At 37.9% G+C, this 20,333-nt stretch overlaps 1 protein-coding gene across 1 annotated transcript in view; it reads left to right on the top strand.

Annotated features, from left to right (window-relative positions):
* Positions 1-20,333, top strand: part of Nup107 (nuclear pore complex protein Nup107) — a 94,004-nt gene that overhangs the window by 10,282 nt on the left and 63,389 nt on the right. Inside the window, exon 2 of the mRNA XM_089088135.1 lies at positions 2,711-3,435. Within this exon, the coding sequence (XP_088944261.1) occupies positions 2,721-3,435 (715 nt within the window). The 5' untranslated portion in view covers positions 2,711-2,720. The remainder of the gene's footprint in view (positions 1-2,710; positions 3,436-20,333) is intronic.

The following is a 20,333-nucleotide window of genomic DNA, read 5'->3' as shown; positions in this document are numbered from 1 at the left end:
AGCTATAGTAGGATCTGCTATATGAAGATGATTGATGAGCTTTGGACTGCATGTTGAAATTAGATCTCAGTTGGTATTTTGCAAAACAGAAGGAAATGGAGCAGATTTTCAATTTATTAGCGTGTGTAAGAATCCCCCAGAAGGGTGCTATGTAGAGGGTGTGGAGAAGAGCAACAGTGTTGACAGCATTGACAGATAACAGCGTTGGAAGTGAAGCTTAGCAGAGACAACGGAAGCATATGAAGCTGATAGATGGCGTTTGATTGTTTTGTTAGGAGATGATGTCTGTGAGAAATTGTATTTCTAATGCTGATGCCAACATAAATGATTCGGTCAGATGGTGAATTTTGAATTTTCCAGTATAATTTCATCAGGAAGTGATGTGCACTGCGTCGGGCTTTTCAGTGTGGAATTCAAGACCAGATTTGAAGTATTCTGTTGGCAGTTTTCGGAAAGTTCAAGAAATTTTGTCAAAAGTTAGGCTGAGGTTAAAAATGTCATCAGGATAAGTGACTAAGGAGATTTTGAGGCCAGAAAGAACGCAAGACATCTGACACTAGCCTTGAGGTCAGTGGCGGATCCAGGGGGGCGAAGGGCCCCCCCTAGCGTAGTCTAAAGTAGTGTAATTTACTTGATTAACTCAAGTTTGCGTTAATTGAACTTGCTCCTAACGCAAGTTTATCGGATCAACCTATTTTGCGCCCCCCCCCCCCCTAAAAAATCCTGGATCCGCTCCTGCTTGAGCTTCGAGGACATGATTATTGAAATTACAAGGTGAGCCAATGGCACCTTGCCTGGCTCCTTTCTTAACTGGTACAGTTCTATCCAGAGGCATTGCCATTTCATTTTGCCATTTCATTCACAAGAGGGATTTTAAGTTGGAATCATTGCTTAGCATACATATCCTTTTGGGATCTGACGATAGCCGGGTTTACTTCTTTTAGCAGCCCTTAAAAGCATGAGGGGGTGGATGAGGGAGTCAAAGACGTGGTGAACATCATGACTTGCCAAGGCAAGTGAGCTACCTCTACAAGAAGCATCAAGCAGAGCATTAGCAACAACCACAAGAGCGTCTGCTCATCCAATACCATGTGGAAAGCCAAATGATGTAGATGCGTATAACATTCTTCTTCAAGCTCGTTTATGAACAGTAGTTTTTAAAGTTTGCATAAATTGGTTGATAGAGTTATGGGCCTGAAAGATGTGCGTTGACTGGAGGTTTTTCATTTTTTTCGAAATAGACGAAAGATCCTCAGCATAGAATATTGACGGAACCATACCTTGTGTGAAAATCATCCGTGGAAGTAACGTGAGATGTTCTAAAAGTGCAGAACCTCCATTTTCGATATATAGAGCATGAATTCCATTTATGTCTTGTGACAGCTTTTGCTTAAGGTGCATAATAGCATCGGCCTCAGACGTTACAAATACTGTATAATCAGAGTCAGGAGGGAATGCATGCAAAAATTGGTCAAGCTCTTCAAAATATTTGTGTTCAAGTTTGGGGGTCTGGTGGAGAATGTTTTTCTGTTATTGAAGTTATGACAAATAAAAACACACTGGTGAAAATACAAATTGTTTCCAGTAAACCACGCATCATGCTGTGATCTTTATAGGGTTTAGGGAGGCTGTATCTCTACTAATGTTTGTGGTAATTTCTGTAATATGATTTTTTTTAATCAATATTACAAATTTGGAAAACTATTAAGTTTTTTAGTACGGTGAGTATAGATTTGGCCAGACAACTATGAGTTATTTATTAAAATGAAATTAATGCTGGCAACTAAGTATTAGTACCCCAATAAAAGGGTGTAAAAAAATCTTCCAAAAAGTTGGGTCTATAAGTAACTGTTTTAGGCATCAAATTATGCTAATCGTATCTACCAAGCCCCACTGCCATATTTATATTATTTAGTGCCACTTGTATCATAATGGTTGTCTGAAAATACTGATGGAGAATCATACAGAGTACTAGGCAAAAAGTCAGACACCTTCTAATTAATTTCATCACTGAAAGAGGACAAAAAGTTTAACAAGTTTAATGAATACTATTGGTTTCACATAACCCAAATGGTCAATAACATTTGCTTTTGTAACATTTGTAAGTATTTAAATGTGTTTTTGATTGGTGGATTATTTTGAGCTTCCTAGTCATGAGCCATTGCTCAGAATAAGCTACTTTACAAAAGGTATAATGTAAATCCACTATTTGCTTAATGAAGCTCCTACAGTCATCTGTTGTAACAGTGTGGTGAAAAAAAGAGAGTACAATGGGGCACATGAATCTTCACAAGTTTATGCTACATAGTAGATTATGGCTGGTTTATGTTTTTTAATGTTTTCTTGAAGTACTGCCTAAAAAAATGATTTATGTTTTGAATGTATAATTCAAAACTTCCTCCACTCCAATAAAACAAAACAAAACAGAGTAACTACAGTATTACCTTCCGCAAGGATTCAGTGTTGCCTCTCACAGGGGTTTTGGGTTAGGTAAAGCAGTAAAGAAGAAGAAACAAATACAACTTCACATGTTTAAACTCATGCTTGAGATTGCAAAAAGATTGCTAAAAGTTTATTGGAAGCAATAAAATGAGTGCACCTCAAACATCTAAGGGAAGTTTTTTGCTGTAAATACAATTATTATCTTTTGATTAACTTTATTTATTAACTATAATATTATAATACAATATAATTGATTTCTCCTTTATAGATTATAAGTCATGGATGACACTTTGGCTCCAACACCCACCAAAGTGGGGATGACAACTAGATTGTCACTGTTCCGACTTCCTCAAACAAATAATGACACTTTTGTTGAGTCACCAACGACGTTTGAGAACCTTTGCCAGAATCTTGAAGATTCAATTGGTCCTCTCTCTCGTCCAAAGCCAAGCACCAGAAAATCAATTGCGAGAATGAGCATTGGGCCTGGACCAAGGACGTCTGAACCAATTGAGACTCCAAGGGAAGATCGAAGGTTGTCCTTATTTAATGCAGATATGAGCAACATTCCTCATTATTCTGCCAATCGTCGCTCCTTATTTGAGGAAAAAGAAGCAGATGAGATGGTTGAAACACTTGCAGAAGATCAAGACAGTGTTGCACAGCTGTTACCTCTTGAAAACAGAAGAACTACTTTCGGACCAGAACCAATTCAATTGTCTCGATTTAGCCTTGGGGGAAAAAAGGGTAGAAGAGAAACTATTGGCAGCACTGGAGAAATTGAATATCTAAAAAATACTGAAAGTCCACAGTTCAACCTAGGTGAGACATTTATTGATACGGAGGTTACATCCGTTGGCAGAAGAGTTTCAAGAAAGTCAATATTCCTTGGTCAGAAAGGGAATCTGTCACAGTTAGGGGAACAATCCAACTTCATGAACAATACTGCTTTAGATGCAATTATGCAGTTGGAAGAAAATCCTTTGATAAAAGGTAGGCCACTTAAGCTCTTTTTTTGCATCAACTTTGCAAATTTTAAAAGCTGCATCAATGCAGTCCATAAATTAAGAATATTATTAATAAAGTATAAAAATAAGATGTATGACTAAATTTATATATTTAAGGTAAAAATGATATCATTGCCTGTAATAATGAATTATATCATAGGCAGCGCGATAGCGCTGCCTAAGTAAAGAACGATGTGGGCACAATGTTTTATTTATTTATTTTTTTCCTCCATACCTGGGCACTTTGTATTGAAGGAGTTGTTGTAGAAACTTCGAAAAGGGCTCATTCTATTGGAAGTTGGAGTGGCTAGTGCCCTTTTCAATAGTCGAAAGTGATTGGAGGGCAACTAGCCCCCCCCCCCTCCCTACGCCCGTAATTCCCTCAAACACATCCAATCAAAATTTTGAGATAGCCATTTTGTTCAGCATAGTTGATTTCCAGATAGGAAATATGTTTTTGAGGAGGACACTCCCCCGCAACCCTCGGGACAAGGGTTTCAAGTTATGCCCTGGGGGCATATAAGGTTATTGTAGAAGGTGTTGTCGTAGAAACTTCAAAAAAGGCTCATTTGATTGGAAATTCAAAGGGCTAGTGCCCTTTTTAATAGTCGAAAGTGATTGGAGGGTAACTAGGCCCCCCCCCCACTCCCATCATTCCCCCAAACACATTCAATCAAAATTTTCAGATAGCCATTTTGTTCAGCGTAATTGATCTTCAGATAGAAAATACGTTTTTGCGGAGGACACTCCCCCACAACCCTCGGGGCAAGGGTTTTAAGTTGTGCCCTGGGGGCATGTATGGCTTTTATAGAAGGCGGTGCCGTAGAAACTTCAAAATAGGCTCATTCGATTGGAAATTCAAAGGGCTAGTGCCCTTTTTAATAGTCGAAAGTGATTGAGATAGCCATTTTGTTCAGCGTAGTTGATTTCCTGATAGAAAATATGTTTTTGAGGAAGACAATCCCCCACAACCATCGGGGCAAGGGTTTTAAGTTATGCCCTGAGGGCATATAAGAACGATGTTGGCACAATGTATTTTTTTTTTTTTCGTTTAGAGCAGGGCACTTCATATCGAAGAAGTTGTCGTAGAAACTTTGAAAAGGGCTTATTCAATTGGATATTGGAGTGGCTTATGCCCTTTTTAATGGTCGAAAGGTTTTGAAAGGTAACTAACACCCCTTCCACGCCAACCATTTCCCGAAACACATCCAATCAAAATTTTGAGATATCCATTTTGTTAAGCGTAGTTGATTTCCAGATAGAAATTATGTTTTTGAGGAGGACAGTCCCCCACAGCTTTCAGGGCAAGGGTTGTAAGTTATGCCCTGGGGGCATATAAGGTTTTTATAGAAGGCGTTGTTGTAGAAACTTCAAAAAAGGCTCGTTCGATTGGAAATTCAAAGGGCTAGTACCCTTTTTAAAAGTGGAAATTAATTGAAGTGCAACTAACCCCCCTCTCAAGCAAACCTCTCCCCAATACAGATATACTGAGGATTTTTATATAGTCTTTTTATTCAACATAGTTTTAAGTTGTGTAATGAATGTCTTTGAGAATGAGAGCTCCTTAACAGCCCTAAGGGCAAGGGATGTAATTTATGCACTATGGGCATATAAAGTTTTGATAGAACGCGTTGTCGTAGAAACTTCAAAAAGGGCTCATTCGATTAGAAATTGAAATGGCTAGTGCCCTTTTTAATAGTCAAAAGTAATTGGAAGGCAACTAAGACCCCTTACACGTCCATCATTTCTCCAAAAACAACCAATCAAAATTTTGAGATAGCCATTTTGTTCCATGCAGTTAAAGTTCACGAAATTATACCTTTCAGCAGGACACTCCCCCCACAGTCTTCAGGGCAAGGGTTATAAGTTATGCCCCGGGGGCATATTAGTTGTTATTGAAATCTTTGTTGTTGTAACTTGAAAAAGGGCTCATTCGATTGGAAATTCAAAAGTCTAGTGCCCTTTTTAATAGTCGAAAGTGATTTGAGGGCAATTAGCCCCCCCCCCTCTCTTGCCCACTTTTTCTCCAAACACATCCAATCGAAATTTTAGATAGCCATTTTGTTCATTGCTGTCGATTTCCAGATAGAAATTATGTTTTCGAGGAGGACACTCCCCCGGAGCCCTCAGGGCAAGGGTTGTAAGTTATGCCCTGGGGGTGTATAAGGTTTTTATAGAACACATTTTCGTAGTAACTTCAAAAAGGGCTAATTTGATTGGAAATCGGAACGGCTAGTGCCCTTTTTAATAATCGAAAGTGATTGGAAGGCAACTAACACCCCTTCCACGTCCACCATTTCACCAAACATATCCAATCAAAATTTTTAGGCAGCCAATTTGTTCCACGCAGTTTAAAGTTCAAGAAATTATACCTTTGAGCGGGACACTCCCCCCACTGTCTTCAGGGCAAGGTTTATAAGTTATGCCCTGGGAGCATATAAGGTTTTTACTGAAATCTTTGTCGTAAAGACTTGAAAAAGGGCTCATTCGATTGGAAATTGAAAGGGCTAGTGCCCTTTTTAATAGTCGAAAGTGATTGGAGGGCAAATAACCCCCCGTTCACGCCCACCTTTTCCCCAAACACATGCAATCAAAATTTTTAGATAGCCATTTTATTCAACGTTGTTGAAAGTTTTGGAAATTTGGTCTTTGAGGATGGCAACCCCCCCCCCCCCTCAGGGCAAGGGTTGTAAGTTATGCCATGGGAGCATGTGAGGTTTTTATAGAAAGCGATGTTGTAAAAGCATCAAAAAGGGCTCATTCAATTGACAATTGAAACGGCTAGTGCCCTTTTAATAGTCGAAAGTGATTGAAGGGAAACTAACCTCCCTCTCACGTCCACTATTTCCCCAAACACATCCAATCAAAATTTTGAGATATTCATTTTGTTCAACGTAGTCGAAAGTTCTGGAAATTAGGTCTTTTAGGGTGATAACCCCATCAGAGCCCTCAGTGCAAGGGTTGTAAGTTACGCCCTGGGGGCATATAAGGTTTATATAGAAAGTAGTTGTAGAAATTTCAAAAGGGGTTTATTTTATTTGGAATTGAAATTGCCTTTTTTAATAGTCGAAAGTGAGTAGAGAGTAATTAACCCCCCCCCCCTCTCAAGGGGTTTCAAAAGGGATTTATTTTATTTAAAATTGAAATTGCCCTTTTTAAAAGTCGAAAGTGAGTTGAGAGTAATTAACCCCCCTCTCACGCCCACCATTTCCCCAAACACATTCAATCAAAGTTTAGAGATAGCTGTTTTGTTCAACGTAGTTGAAAGGTCTGGAAATTATGTATTTAAGGATGACAAACCCCCCAGAGTCGCCAGGGCAAAGGTTGTAAGTTATCCCCTGGGGGCATATAAGGTTTTTAATGATAGAGTTGTCGAAAAATTCAAAAGGGGCTCATTCGATTGAAAATTGAGAGGGCTAGTGCCCTTTTTAATAGTTGAAAGTGATTGGAGGGTAACTAACCCCCCTCTCACGCCCACTATTCCTCCAAACACATTCAATCAACATTTTCAGATAGCCATTTTGTTCAACGTAGTAGATAGTTCTGGAAATTAGGTCTTTGATGATGACAACCCCCCTCCCGTTCTTAGGGCGAGGTTTGTAAGTCATCCCCTGGGGGCATATAAGATTTTTATTAAAAGTGTTGTCGTAGAAACTTTTAAATGGCTCATTTGATTGGAAATTAAAAGGGCTAGTGCCTTTTTTAATAGTTTAAAGTGATTGGAGGAAGACCGACCCCCCTCTCACGCCCATCATTTTCCCTGGCACATCCAATCAAAATTTTGAGATAGCCATTTTGTTTAACATAGTTGATAGTTATGGAAATTAGGTCTTAGAGGATAATAACCACCCTCTCAGCCCTTAGGGTATAGGGTTGTAATTTATGCCCTGGAGGTATACAAGCTACTAATGGAAAATGTTGTCGTAGAAACTCAAAAAAGGCTCATTCAATTGGAAATCGAAAGACTTAGGGCCCTTTTTAATAGTCGAAAGCATTTGAGGGCTTGACATATTTAAAGTAAAGGTCGATGTGGGTATAATGTATTATTTTTTTTTTGTGGTTGTTGTTGTTTAGACCAGGGCTCTTTGTACCGAAGGAGTTGTCGTAGGAACTTGGACAAAGGCTTATTTGATTGAAAATAGTGAGGTTTGATAACCTTTTTGACAGTCGAAAGTGGTTGGAGTGCAACTAATCACCCTCCCACGCCCACCCTCACATTTGTCTTTATGATTAGAAACTAAATGCTGCTACAAGATTAAATCAAAGTACACTTCTTCAATGCTAATTCCCAATAAGGCACCTAAGCAGTATCCCAAGAACGACTGAGGGTATTATGTTCAAACTTTCGGGGCTGCTTCTGTTCTTAAAATTTAACCAAATCAAAATAGCGTAAGTGTATCCAAGCTATCAAAAAAAGTAAACAGATTCTTTTGCGAATGGTATCAAGTTTTCCATTTCATGTCAACTAGAGGAGTTATGAAACTAAATTAAACACTACTATTTGTGTTGAAATTTTTAAGAGGGTGTATGTTGTTAAAAATTGCTGAAAATTTTTCTCCAGCATACACATAGAAGGCCAAACTATAAATTCTTAATAAAAAGATTTAAAGTATTATTTTCCTTTTCCTGAAAAGACTATGTCAATATAAAACGAACAGAAACTAATTAAAAAAAAAAAACTTTTTCCACAAATAAAGTTTTCCAATGAAAATTAAAAAACTCCATCGGACAATAAATGAGCAAAAGTTAAATCAAATAATCCATTAAGCGTGAAGATACCACAAATCAGAATTAATAAATACATTGAACTCAAATTGTATATAAATTGAGAAAATAAACCGAGTTAAACTCCGTACGAGCAGAACTTAACATAAGTTGGGCTCAAAACCCCTATGCCTTCCCAAGGCCAGAACATAATTTGCAATTTACTGAAAAAAAAAATACAAATGATTGTGCAATGTCAGTTTAATATACATATTCTGATATTTATTAATCAGAATGCTAGTATTATTTGATTTATCTAAGTTATAAAAGGAAAAACATTTATATTTCTTTAATAAAGTGTAAATTTTGTTCTGGCCTTGGGAAGGCGTTGGGGTTTTGAGCCCAACTTATGTTAATTTCGGCTCGTTTTGAGTTTGACTCGGTTATTTATTGCAATTTCTGTTCGTTTTGGGTTTAATTTATTTATCGATGCTGATCTGTGGTAGTTTCACGCTTGGTAGATTATTTGATTTTATTTTTGCTCATTTTTTGTTTAATGGAGTTCTTTGCTTTTCTTTGAAAAACTTATTTTGTGGAAAAAGTTATTTTAATTAATTTAAAGAAAAAGACAGCAATTATTTCCCACTATCTGTTTCTACTGTACCACCCTACAAACAGGGATTTAAATATTTTATACCTGTCTTGTATATATACAATAGGGTAATGAAAAGAGATTTTTTTGCACATTTATGGTGATTTTGATGGCGGGTATGCCTGTGAGAGGGAGATATTGGGAAGACCTTGCTTGCAAACAACTTATATTGTTTGGAAGCAAGGGGGACATTTGAGGGGTGTCATGAAAGGGATGGGGGCATGGGGAATCTAGACGGCTCTGTCGATTCTTTTGGTGGGATGGGTACAGGCCATGGAGTGCCAGAGGATCACGGCCAATCTACATGGCTGTTTTTCTTTTTTTTGGGGGGGGGGGGCTAATGGGGCGGGCTGCAGAGGGAAATTCATTTCCCGTCATCTCCTTGAAAATTTCCATCATTTGCTTCAAAGGGTTAGTTCCACAGATAAGTCTCATAAAGTTCTTGCGATTGTAATAAAACAAAATTGCAAATTAAATGGCCATGCTAAATCATCTGTGTCAAAAGAAAATTGATGAAAGACTTGCAAACAATAAAAGCACGTGTACAAAAAATTAATCCCCTGTAAAGGTCATATAAATTGAGTTATAACAAGGGATTTAAGTCTCTTAACTCCTTTAGCAATCTGAGAAAGTATCATCTACATAAACAATGAATATCCACCAACAAATGATATTCAATTGACAAATAAAAGATCTATCAATAACCCCTCAAATTTCCTTAGAAACTGCTCTTGGTGTCTATGCCCAGTAAAAGCTGCAAGAAATGCCTCAGGTAGGGCACGCTCGTAGCTTTGGAGAATTTGAGTGGTTAGTAAGATTAATTTGATGAAAAGTATACCCCTTTGAGTCGGATCAGAAGCCTTATGGCTATACTACTTAGATAGCGATACTAAAGCTTAAACGACAAAGTGTAATCCTTTAAAAAAGGAAAAGCTGCCGCATACCTGGTTTACGTGCCTATCAGATACATACGCCTTTTTTTCGGGAAAGGGAAGGGGATAATTGTATTTTTTTTTTTGAAAAATTTGAATACAAAATGCTTTGAAAATTTAGGCTTTTGAAGGGCAACGAGTCAGTATGCCCCTCCCCTTCCCCCCAGTGAACATACATACCGTTAACTACTGCTTTGCACTAAACCCGGCCTTTTTCATCTATTTGCTCCAAGCTGATTGTATTTCATTTTATTTCATAAAAGAAAAAAATTGTCAGTTAAAATGTTTCAAAGGACAATCGGTAAATAAAAGACTTGCATTTAAAATTTGACTTAAGTTTTTTAGTTTTGGCAAATAAACAAGTTTTAGTTAAATAAATCAATAAAATTAATTAAATAGATTACGGTAATAAATTTTGGCAATTAAAATTCGGCATTGACTTTTGCAGATTTTTTTTATTTCTATTGAAATCACTATTCAAACTTTAGCATAAACAGAAGGGAACGAGGGGATGATAGCTCCCCTCATAATATTCATATAATATATTTACGTTTTTTAAACTCGCTTTAATTAATAAAAGCGGCTTTTTTATTTATTTAATTGCACAAAATTGAAAACAATTTTAAATTATTCATGGAAAACTTGAGACTTGAGTCTAGTCTCCGTTGTGTTATTATCCCCAAGACAATTATGCCTTTTTCCTGTAATTAAAAGAAAGCAATGGTGAAAAATAAAGCTTTTTGAAATGGACACCCACAATAAAAAAAAGAAGAAATTAATGATACCGCCTCATGAGAGAAAAAAGGAGCAAAAGGAGTGATACTTTTGGACTGACGCTGTTAATAATGACTCGAAACTCCCTTGCGAGGGCTATTGGACGCGACTAGACGCGTCCAGTCAAATCAGTCGCGATTTTTGAAAAAAAACAATCAAACAGTTTTTTTTTTATAACAGTTTAAAACAGTTTTTTTTAAAGACGCGTTTAAAAATTTTTGTTATTATAGGCCCTGGTTCATTCCTTACTAGACTGCAGCTACTGCTGTAACCATGATCACCCTTCATTTACCCTCTAATAACCCATCATCTACCCTCTGATCGTCGTTCAAATCCCCCTTGAGAGGCCCTGAAGTTTCAACTGAATATCCTCACCCGTTCCTTAAATATTGTGCATTCGCTCTTTTAATAACCAATATGCTGATAGTGTATTTGGGTTTTGTTCCGCTTTCATCTAAACATTTCTTTAAGTTTCACCTTAATTCTCTAAGGCTTTTTGAAAACCCAGGATCAAACATCCCCCGTTTTTCCGGTAAGAGAACCTTTTATGTAAGTTTCAGCGCGCCATTTATAGTAAAGCAGCATAAATACTTTGTTTTTCCATGAGCTCGATTTTCGAAAACATACCTATTCATTCTATTTTTTTTAGATCTAGATAATAGTGATCTTTCAGAACTTAAGATCTGTAATGGTATGTTTGATTCGTTTTTGGATTTTAAGTTATAAGCTGTCAATGAAAAGTATACAGGTAAGCAAGTCAAAGGGCGATTAAAATACATTTCGTTTAATATATAGAACTTTACACAATTTAAAAACAGCAGTAACAATGCTCTATAATGCTGTGACGTGATAAATCGGAAGTCCCTTGATGCTATCGTATCATACGAAGTCCTATAAAACTGTTTTTAAAGTAACTCTCTTCATCTAATTGATGAGATGAGTTTTATCAGAGGCAACGCTATAGCGTTGCCTATAGTAAAGGCCATACGGCTCCAATGTTTTATTATTTATTTATTTATTTTCCCAGAGGCACGTCATATGGAAGGGATTGTCGTAGAAATTTCATAGGGGGCTCATTCGATTGAAAATCGAGAGTTCTAGTGCAGTTTTTAAGCGTCAAAAGTGATTGAAAATCAACTAACAACCCTTCCACGCCCACCATTTCCCCAAACACATCCAATCAAAATTTATTGATAGCCATTTTGTTCTACGTAGTTGATTTTCGCATAGAAATTATGTTTTTGAGGAGGACCCTCCCCCCACAGCCCTCAAGGCTAGAGTTATAAGCTATGCCCTGGGGGCATATAAACCTTTTATAGAAAGCGTGGTAAGAGAAGATTCAAAAAAGATTCTTTTAATTAGAAATTCACATAAAAGATATGCTTTATAATAGTCGAAAGTTGTCGAAGATCAACTAACACCCCTCTCACGCTAACATTTTTTCCACAAAGAACCAATCAAAATTTTTATATAGTCCTTTTATTCTTCGTTGTTGAAAGTTCTTAAAATTAGATATTTGAGCTTGACACTCCCCACTCAGTCTTCAGGGCAAGGGTTGTAAGTTAGGCCCTGGGGGAATATATGGTTCTTATGGAAGAAATGCTCGTATAAATTTCAGAGAGGGCTTATTTGATTGGAAATTAAAAGTTCCAGTTCACTTTTTAAGCGTCGAAAGATATTGAAGGGTAACCAGCCCTCCCCCTTGCTCCCACGCCTTTTTTCCCTAATGCATCCGATAAAAAATTTGAGATAGCTATTTTGTTAAAAATAGTTCAAAAATCATATAAAGAAAACTCCAGGTTCAACACAACCCCCCAGGGCCCGAGGACTGGCTTTTTAAGTTATGCCCTAGAGATAAATAAGGTTCTTATAGTAGGGCTGGTCGTACAAATTACAGAGAGCGATCACTTACTTGGAAATTGAAAGTTCTAGTTTACTTTTCAATAGTCAAAAGAGATTGGATGGCACCTAGCCCCCTCCCCCTCCACGACCTTTTTTCTCAAACCCATCTGATAAGAACTTTGAGATAGCTGTTTTTAAAAAAATGTTCAAAGACCATGTAACGAAAACTCCAGGGTCGACACAGACCACCAGGACCCGAGGGCAGGCGTTGTATGTTATGCCCTGGGGGCATATATAGTTCTTATGGAAGGGATGCTCGAAAAAACGTAATAGACGACTTAATTGTTTTGAAATGGAAAGTTCTAGTTCGTTTTTTTAGAGTCAAAAGAGATCGGAGGGCAACTAACCCCCCCCCCCTACGCCCTTTTTTCCCGAATGCATCCGATAAAAGTTTTAAGATAGCCATTAGGTTAAAAATTGTTCAAAAGTCATATAACAATAACTCAGGTGTCTATACTACCCCCCAGGGCCCGGGGGCAGGCGTTGTAAATTATGCCCTGTAGCATTTATGGTTCTTATGAAAGGGAAGCTCATATGAACTGCAGAGAGGGCTCATTTGATTGGAAATTTAAAGTTCAAGTTCAGTTTTTAATAGTAAAAAGAGATCCGAGGACCAATAGGCCCCCCCCCCCCCCACGCCTTCTTTTTCCAAACCCATTTGATGAAAGTTTTGAGATAGCCATTTTGTTAAAAATAGTTTAAAACTCGGATAAGAAAAACTCCAGTGTCTATATAACCCCCCAGGGCTCGGGGGAACGCATTATAAGTTATGCCCTAACGGCGTTTACGGTTCTGATGAAAGGGATGCTTGTACAAACTGCATAAAGGGCTCATTTGTTGGAAATTGAAAGTTCTAGTTTACTTTTTAAGAGTCAAAATATTTAAGGGCAAATAACCCCCCCCCCCCCCCCACGCCCTTTTTTCCCCAAACCCATCCGCTACAAATGTTGAGATAGCCAGTTTTTAAAAAATTGTTCAAAAATTAGATAACAAAAACTCCGGTGTCAACACCGGACTGGTGTTGTAAGTGTTGTCCTTGGGGCGTAAATGGTTTTTATTATGAAAGGAATGCTCGTATAAACTTCAGAGAGCGCTCATTTGATTGGAAATTGAAAGTTCTAGTTCACTTTTTAAGAGTCAAAAGATATCCGAGGGCAACTAGCCCCCCCCACACACCCTTTATTCCCCAAGCCTATCCGATAAAAAAAATTTAAATAGCCATTTCTTTAAAAATAGTTCAAAGGTCAGATAAGAAAAACTCCTGTGTCAAGGCAACCCACCAGGACCCAGAGGCAGGCGTTGTAAGTAATGCTCTGGGGGCATGTATGGTTGTTATGGAAGGGATGCTTGTATAAACTTCATAGAGGGCTAATTTGATTGGAAATTGAAAGTTCGAATTCAGTTTTTAAAAGTAAAAAGATATCCGAGGTCAACTAGCCCCCCCCTCCCAATGGCTTCTTTTTCCAAACCCATCTGATGAAAATTTTGATATAGACATTTTGTTAAAAAAAAATAGTTCATTGGTCGGATAAGAAAAACTCCGGTGTCCATACAACCCCCCAGGGCCCGGGGGAAGGCGTTCTAAGTTATGCCCTAACGGCGTTTACGGTTCTGATGAAAGGGATGCTTGTACAAACTGCATAAAGGGCTCATTTGTTGGAAATTGAAAGTTCTAGTTTACTTTTTAAGAGTCAAGAGATTTAGGGGCAACTAACCCCACCACCCTGCCCTTTTTTCCCCAAACCCATCTGCTATAAATTTGGAGATAACCAGTTTTTAAAAATTGTTCAAAAATTAGATAACAAAAACTCCGGTGTCAACACCGGACTGGTGTTGTAAGTGTTGTCCTGGGGGCGTATATGGTTCTTATGAAAGGGATGCTAGTATAAACTTCAGAGAGGGCTCATTTGATTGGAAACTGAAAGTTCTAGTTCAATTTTTAAGATTCAAAAGATATCCGAGGGCAACTAGCCCCCCCCCCCCGCCACATACCGTTTTTCCCCAAGCCTATCCGATAAAAAAAAAAAATTAAATAGCCATTTCATTAAAAATAGTTCAAAGGTCAGATAAGAAAAACTCCCGTGTCAAAGCAACCCCCCAGGGCCCGGGGGCAGGCTTTGTAAGTAATGCTCTGGGGGCATATATGGTTGTTATGGTAGGGATGCTCGTATACACTTCATAGAGGGCTCATTTGATTTGAAATTGAAAGATCGAATTCAGTTTTTAATAGTCAAAAGAGATCCGAGGGCAACTAGCCCCCCCCCCCACGCCTTCTTTTTCCAAACCCATTTGATGAAAATTTTGAGATAGACATTTTGTTAAAAAAAATAGTTCAAAGCTCGGATAAGAAAAACTCCAGTGTCAATACAACTCCCCCGGGCCCGGGGGAAGGCGTTCTAAGTTATGCCCTAACGGCGTTTACGGTTCTGATGAAAGGGATGCTTGTACAAACTGCATAAAGGGCTCATTTGTTGGAAATTGAAAGTTCTAGTTTACTTTTTAAGAGTCAAAAGATTTAAGGGCAACTAACCCCCCCACCATGCCCTTTTTTCCCCAAACCCATCCGTTACAAATTTTGAGATAGCGAATTTTTAAAAAATTATTCAAAAATTAAATAGCAAAAACTCCGGTGTCAACATCGGAGTGGTGTTGTAAGTGTTGTCCTGGGGGCGTATATGGTTTTTATAAAAGGAATGCTCGTATAAACTTCAGAGAGCGCTCATTTGATTGGAAATTGAAATATCTAGTTCACTTTTTAAGAGTCAAAAGATATCCGAGGGCAACTAGCCCCCCCCCCCGCCACATACCGTTTTTCCCCAAGCCTATCCGATAAAAAAAATTTAAAATAGCCATTTATTTAAAAATAGTTCAAAGGTCAGATAAGAAAAACTCCCGTGTCAAAGCAACCCACCGGGGCCCGGAGGCAGGCGTTGTAAGTAATGCTCTGGGGGCATATATGGTTGTTATGGAAGGGATGCTTGTATAAACTTCATAGAGGGCTCATTTGATTGGAAATTGAAAGTTTTAATGCATGTTTTAAGAGTAAAACGTGATCGGAGGGCATCTAGGCCCCCCCACACTCCATTTATTTTTTTTCCCGGAGGCATTTCATATAGAAGGGGTCGTCGTATAAACTTCAAAGGGGGCTCATTCGATTGGAAATCGAGAGTTCTAGTGCCCTTTTTTAAGAGTAGGTGATCGGAAGGCAACTAGCCCCCCCCCCCCCAAGCCCCTGTTCTACAAACATATCTGATAGGAAATTCTAGGTAGCCATTGCATCAGATGAAAATTTTGAGATAAACATTTTGTTAAAAATAGTTCTAAGTTCAGATAACAAGAATTCTAGTATCAACACAGCCCCACAGGGCCCGGGCGCAGGCGTTGCAAGTTATCCCCTGGGGATACATAATTATTATGTAAGAGATGCTCGTATAAACTTGAAGGAGGGCTCATTTGATTAGAAATTGAAAGTTCTAGCTTACTTTTTATAAGTCAAAAGTGATCGGAGGGGAGTTAGCCTCCTCCCCCCCCACCCCATTTCCCCCAAATGCATCAGATAAAAATTTTGAGATAGACTTTTATAATAAAAATTTTAGATAGAATTTTAGAAATTTTAGATTTGTTAGAAATAGTTCAAAGTTTAGATTAAAAACCACCGGTGTCTAGACAGCCCCATAGGGCCCGGGAGCAAGCGTTGTAAGTTATGCCCTTGGGGTATATGGTTGTTATGGAAGGGATGCTCTTATAAACTTCCTAGAGGGCTCATTTGATTGGAAATTGAACGTTGTCGTTCACTTTTCAAGAGTCAAAAGTGATCGGAGGGTAGCTATTCCCCCCCCACCCACGTCTATTTTCCTCCAAATGCATCAGATAAAAATTTTGAGATAGCCATTTTGTTAATAATAGTTCAAGGGTAAGATAAAAAAAATCCTCTGTCGACACAACCCTTTAGGTCCCGGGGACACGTGTTTTAAGTTATGCCCTGGGGGTATATATGGTTCTTATGGAAGGGATGCTCGTATAAACTTCAGAGAGGGCTGATTTGTTTAGATAGTGGAAGTTCTAGTTTACTTTTTAAGAGTCAAAAGAGATCTGAGGGCAACTAGTCCTCCTCCCCTCTCCACGCCCTTTTTTCCCAAAATACATCAAATAAACATTTTAAGCCAGCCATTTTGTTAAAAATAGTTAAAAGGTTAGATAACATAAACTCTGGTGTCAACAAAACCCCCCAGGGCCCGGGGAAAGGTGTTGCATGTTATGCCCTGTGGGCATATATGGTTCTTATGGAAGGGATGTTCGTATAAACTTCAAAGAGGGCTCATATGATTGGAAATTGAAAGTTCTAGTTCACTTTTTAATAGTCAAAAGAGATTGGATGACACCTAGCCCCCCCCCGCCACGCCCTTTTTTTGTCAAACCCATCTGATAAGAACTTTGAGATAGCTGTTTTTTTTTTTTAAATAGTTCAAAGACCATATAAAGAAAACTTTAGGGTCGACACAGCGCCACAGGACCCGAGGGCAGGCTTCGCAAGTTATGCCCTGGGGGAATATATAGTTCTTATGAAAGGGATGCTCGTAAAAACTTCATAGAGGGCTCATTTGATTGGAAATTGAAAGTTCTAGTTCAGTTTTTTAGAGTCAAAAGAGATGGGAGGGCAACTAACCCCCCCCCCCTACGCCCTTTTTTTCCCGAATGCATCCGATAAAAATTTTAAGATAGCCATTAAGTTAAAAATTGTTCAAAAGTCAGATAACAATAACTCAGGTGTCGACACTAACCCCCAGGGCCCGGGGGCAGGCGTTGTAAGTTATGCCCTGGGGCATATATGGTTTTTATGAAAGGGAAGCTCGTCAAAGACGTGTTCAGAATGCGTGCAGGACCAGTCTTACTAAAGATGAACTCTGTTGAATTTTGCCGGATAATTCTTAAGTCTAATCCCCTTTTGAAGAGGAATGGGTTGTCGGCTGCCCCTGATTAAAGGGGCAGGCAAAGGGAAGCCCGTAAAAACCTTAAACCGGTCTTAGAGTACGCTTTGTCGAAACACCACCAAGCTAGGCTTAGGGGAGAAAATTTATACATCGATGGCAGAGTGTTTGTTTATGACTTTCCTTCGGAATGTCTTAAGGAAGTAACCACAAGCTCCAGTGAAGTGAATAAACAGGGGCCTCCTCGAAACGGGTCAGCAGAAACAAGAGAAGTCGAACTAGCTAAAGAACCGGCTAGCAAAAAAATGAACATTTCCGTCGCTGGCAGAGTGGTGTCTGAAAGCTCTGAGAGTGATAGTCAAGCCAAGAGTGATATCGAGACGGTGATCGAATTTAATGTACGTGATCCGAAACCGCATTTCTCGAAGGGTGCTCCGCGTCCTGTCCGGAATTCTCCACTAGTTGCGAAAAATACTGAAAAGCGAAAAGCCTGGGAGGTCATAAGCCAGGATGATCAAAATCGTATTAATGCCCGTAATGTTGCAAGAAAGGATTCTAGATCTGGTGGCGGAAGAGCTAACTACAGAGGTCAGTCGAGGAGCACCAGAGCTGTGTCATCAAAATATTATTATGGACTTTCATACTTACCTGATGATTCAGAAATGTCCTTTGTCCTGCCGACACATGACCAGCTTGTTCTAAGTGAATAGAGACAGTGTGGCCATATTCACCCTATGCGAGTAATCACATGGAATATCCAGGGTATGAGAAATAAGGTTGAACAAGTACTTAAGGGCCTAGGTGGTTTTGATATCATTGCTCGTGTGGAGTCGTGGCATAGTGACGATACAGTGCCTTAATTTGCAGAATACTGGGTAGAAAATATGGCGCGTAAATTAGCAAAGAATATGAGATATTATGGAGGTATTTTGTTGTTAATTAAACAAGGTCGTTCCCGTAAACATTCTCGAATTTCTAGTGTATCGGAGAATATTATATGGGCTTGGATTCATCTTGTTAGTGGTAAAACTTTGATTTTAGGTGCCGTGTATATTCTTCCCCAGAACAGTTCGTATGCAGTAGAAGTGACATGGGATTTATTAGAGGAGGAGCTTAGGCAATTGCGATCACGTTTTGTAAGGATTATTTTTTAGTGGTGGGGGACTTAAATGCTTATACGGGAATATGTAAGGAGATTAATCAAGTTTCATTTGTTGATACGCCGGACCTGATACCTAATATTTATAAGGCATCTAGAAAGAGCAAAAATATTGAAAGATAGGTTACCTATTAGGGTAGAACGCTTCTTGAATTGTGTTGAGATACTTCGTTGGTAATTGAAAATGAAAAATTTGGGAAGGAAAGGGAGGAGGGTGAGTTTACCTGTCTGTCGGGGACAAACCCTAGTGTAATTGATTATGTTTTTGTTGGTATTGAGCTCGTGGCCCTGAAAGTTGATGTTGAGGTTCTTAGGATCGTAGGTTGTGACCACTTACCGGTTGAGATTAAGGTTTGCCTTGGAAGAGGAGTTCCCAGGAACAAAAAAGATGATAGGCCTATTAGTAGGGTTGCAAAGGATCTTTGGTTTTCAGGGAAGTTTTAAAAGAGTGAATGGAGTAAAGAGGAGCTGGAGTCGATGAGTGTGCTCGTGTGTCAGAGAAACCAAATATGAAAAGGAAAAATAGTTTTTTTGATGATGAATGTAGTTCTTTTAAAAAGGAGTTGGGGGAGTTATTAGATTTGGTAAATGCTTGCTCTGTAGAGGAAGAAAGGCAGAGTTTGTTTTTACGGTTTAAGGAAAGGAGAAGGGAATATAATAAGCTAAAACGGAGGAAAAACGTGAGAAAATTAGAGAGGAACGGAAAGAGATAGAGAAGGCTTATATGGTAGGAGATACAAAGCAATTTTGGTCAGGAATAAGGCAGGAGAATGGACAAGGAAAAGGCCAATTACAAATCACTGAAGCTGATATTTGGCCTAGTTTTCTTGATAGTATAGATGAAGATTCTAGTGGCCTTGATAGTGAAGAATCAAGTGTTGCTCCGCAGTTTCCGATGAAAGAAATCATAGACACTAAACACGATGCAACCATTACTGAGGCAAATATAAAGTATGTATGTTTATATACATTATATATACATATAATGTATATATAATATATAATATATATATGTATATATGTGTATATATATATATATATATATATATATATATATATATACATATATATATATATAATATATATATATATATATATATATATATATATATATATATATATATATATATATATATATATATATATATATATATATATATATATATATATATATATATATATATATATATATATATATATATATATATATATATATATATATATATATATATATATATATATATATATATATTATCTTTATAAATGAGCAATAATTGTATATGTAATTATGTATTTATACAGGTTTTCTCTTTGTTTGAACATGACTGTAAATTTAATAATAATGACTGTAAAATTTAATAATAATAATAATAAATTTAATAATTAATAATAAATTTAATAATATCCCACAGTTTTTATTGTTTAAAAAAAGAGTTGTGAGAAAGTCAAACTTTAGCGTAAAGAGCGAGGCGTTGAGGAGGGCACAGCCTCTTTCATATACGGAATAATTTCTGTTCGTTTTAAGATTTAATGTCGCTCCTTACTTTCAGTTTAAAAAAACTTTTTTTTGTATTTAAAGGCTGCGAAAGCGGGGGTTTGGGGGCGGCAGCCCCCCAACTGTGCCTCCTAATCCCTGTACGTTTTAAGGTTCGACCTTGTAACTCAGCCTCTTTAACTCTTTAGAAAACGTAGTTTTTTTCAAATATTTACATTAATATCTATTGTATGATATGATAAGATAAGATAACGTGTATTTCAAGCCAAAATGTGGCCATGTACACAAATAACATACAAGATTAACAAATTACAGCACTCGTCACAATAATAAAGAAA

This window comes from Artemia sp. Qi Xiang Cuo, chromosome 4, assembly GCF_049724085.1.
Source record: "Artemia sp. Qi Xiang Cuo chromosome 4, ASM4972408v1, whole genome shotgun sequence".
Classification (NCBI taxonomy): Eukaryota; Metazoa; Arthropoda; class Branchiopoda; order Anostraca; family Artemiidae; genus Artemia; species Artemia sp. Qi Xiang Cuo.
The sequence above is the reverse complement of the archived record's forward strand: the minus strand, read 5'-3'. Positions and strand labels throughout refer to the sequence as shown.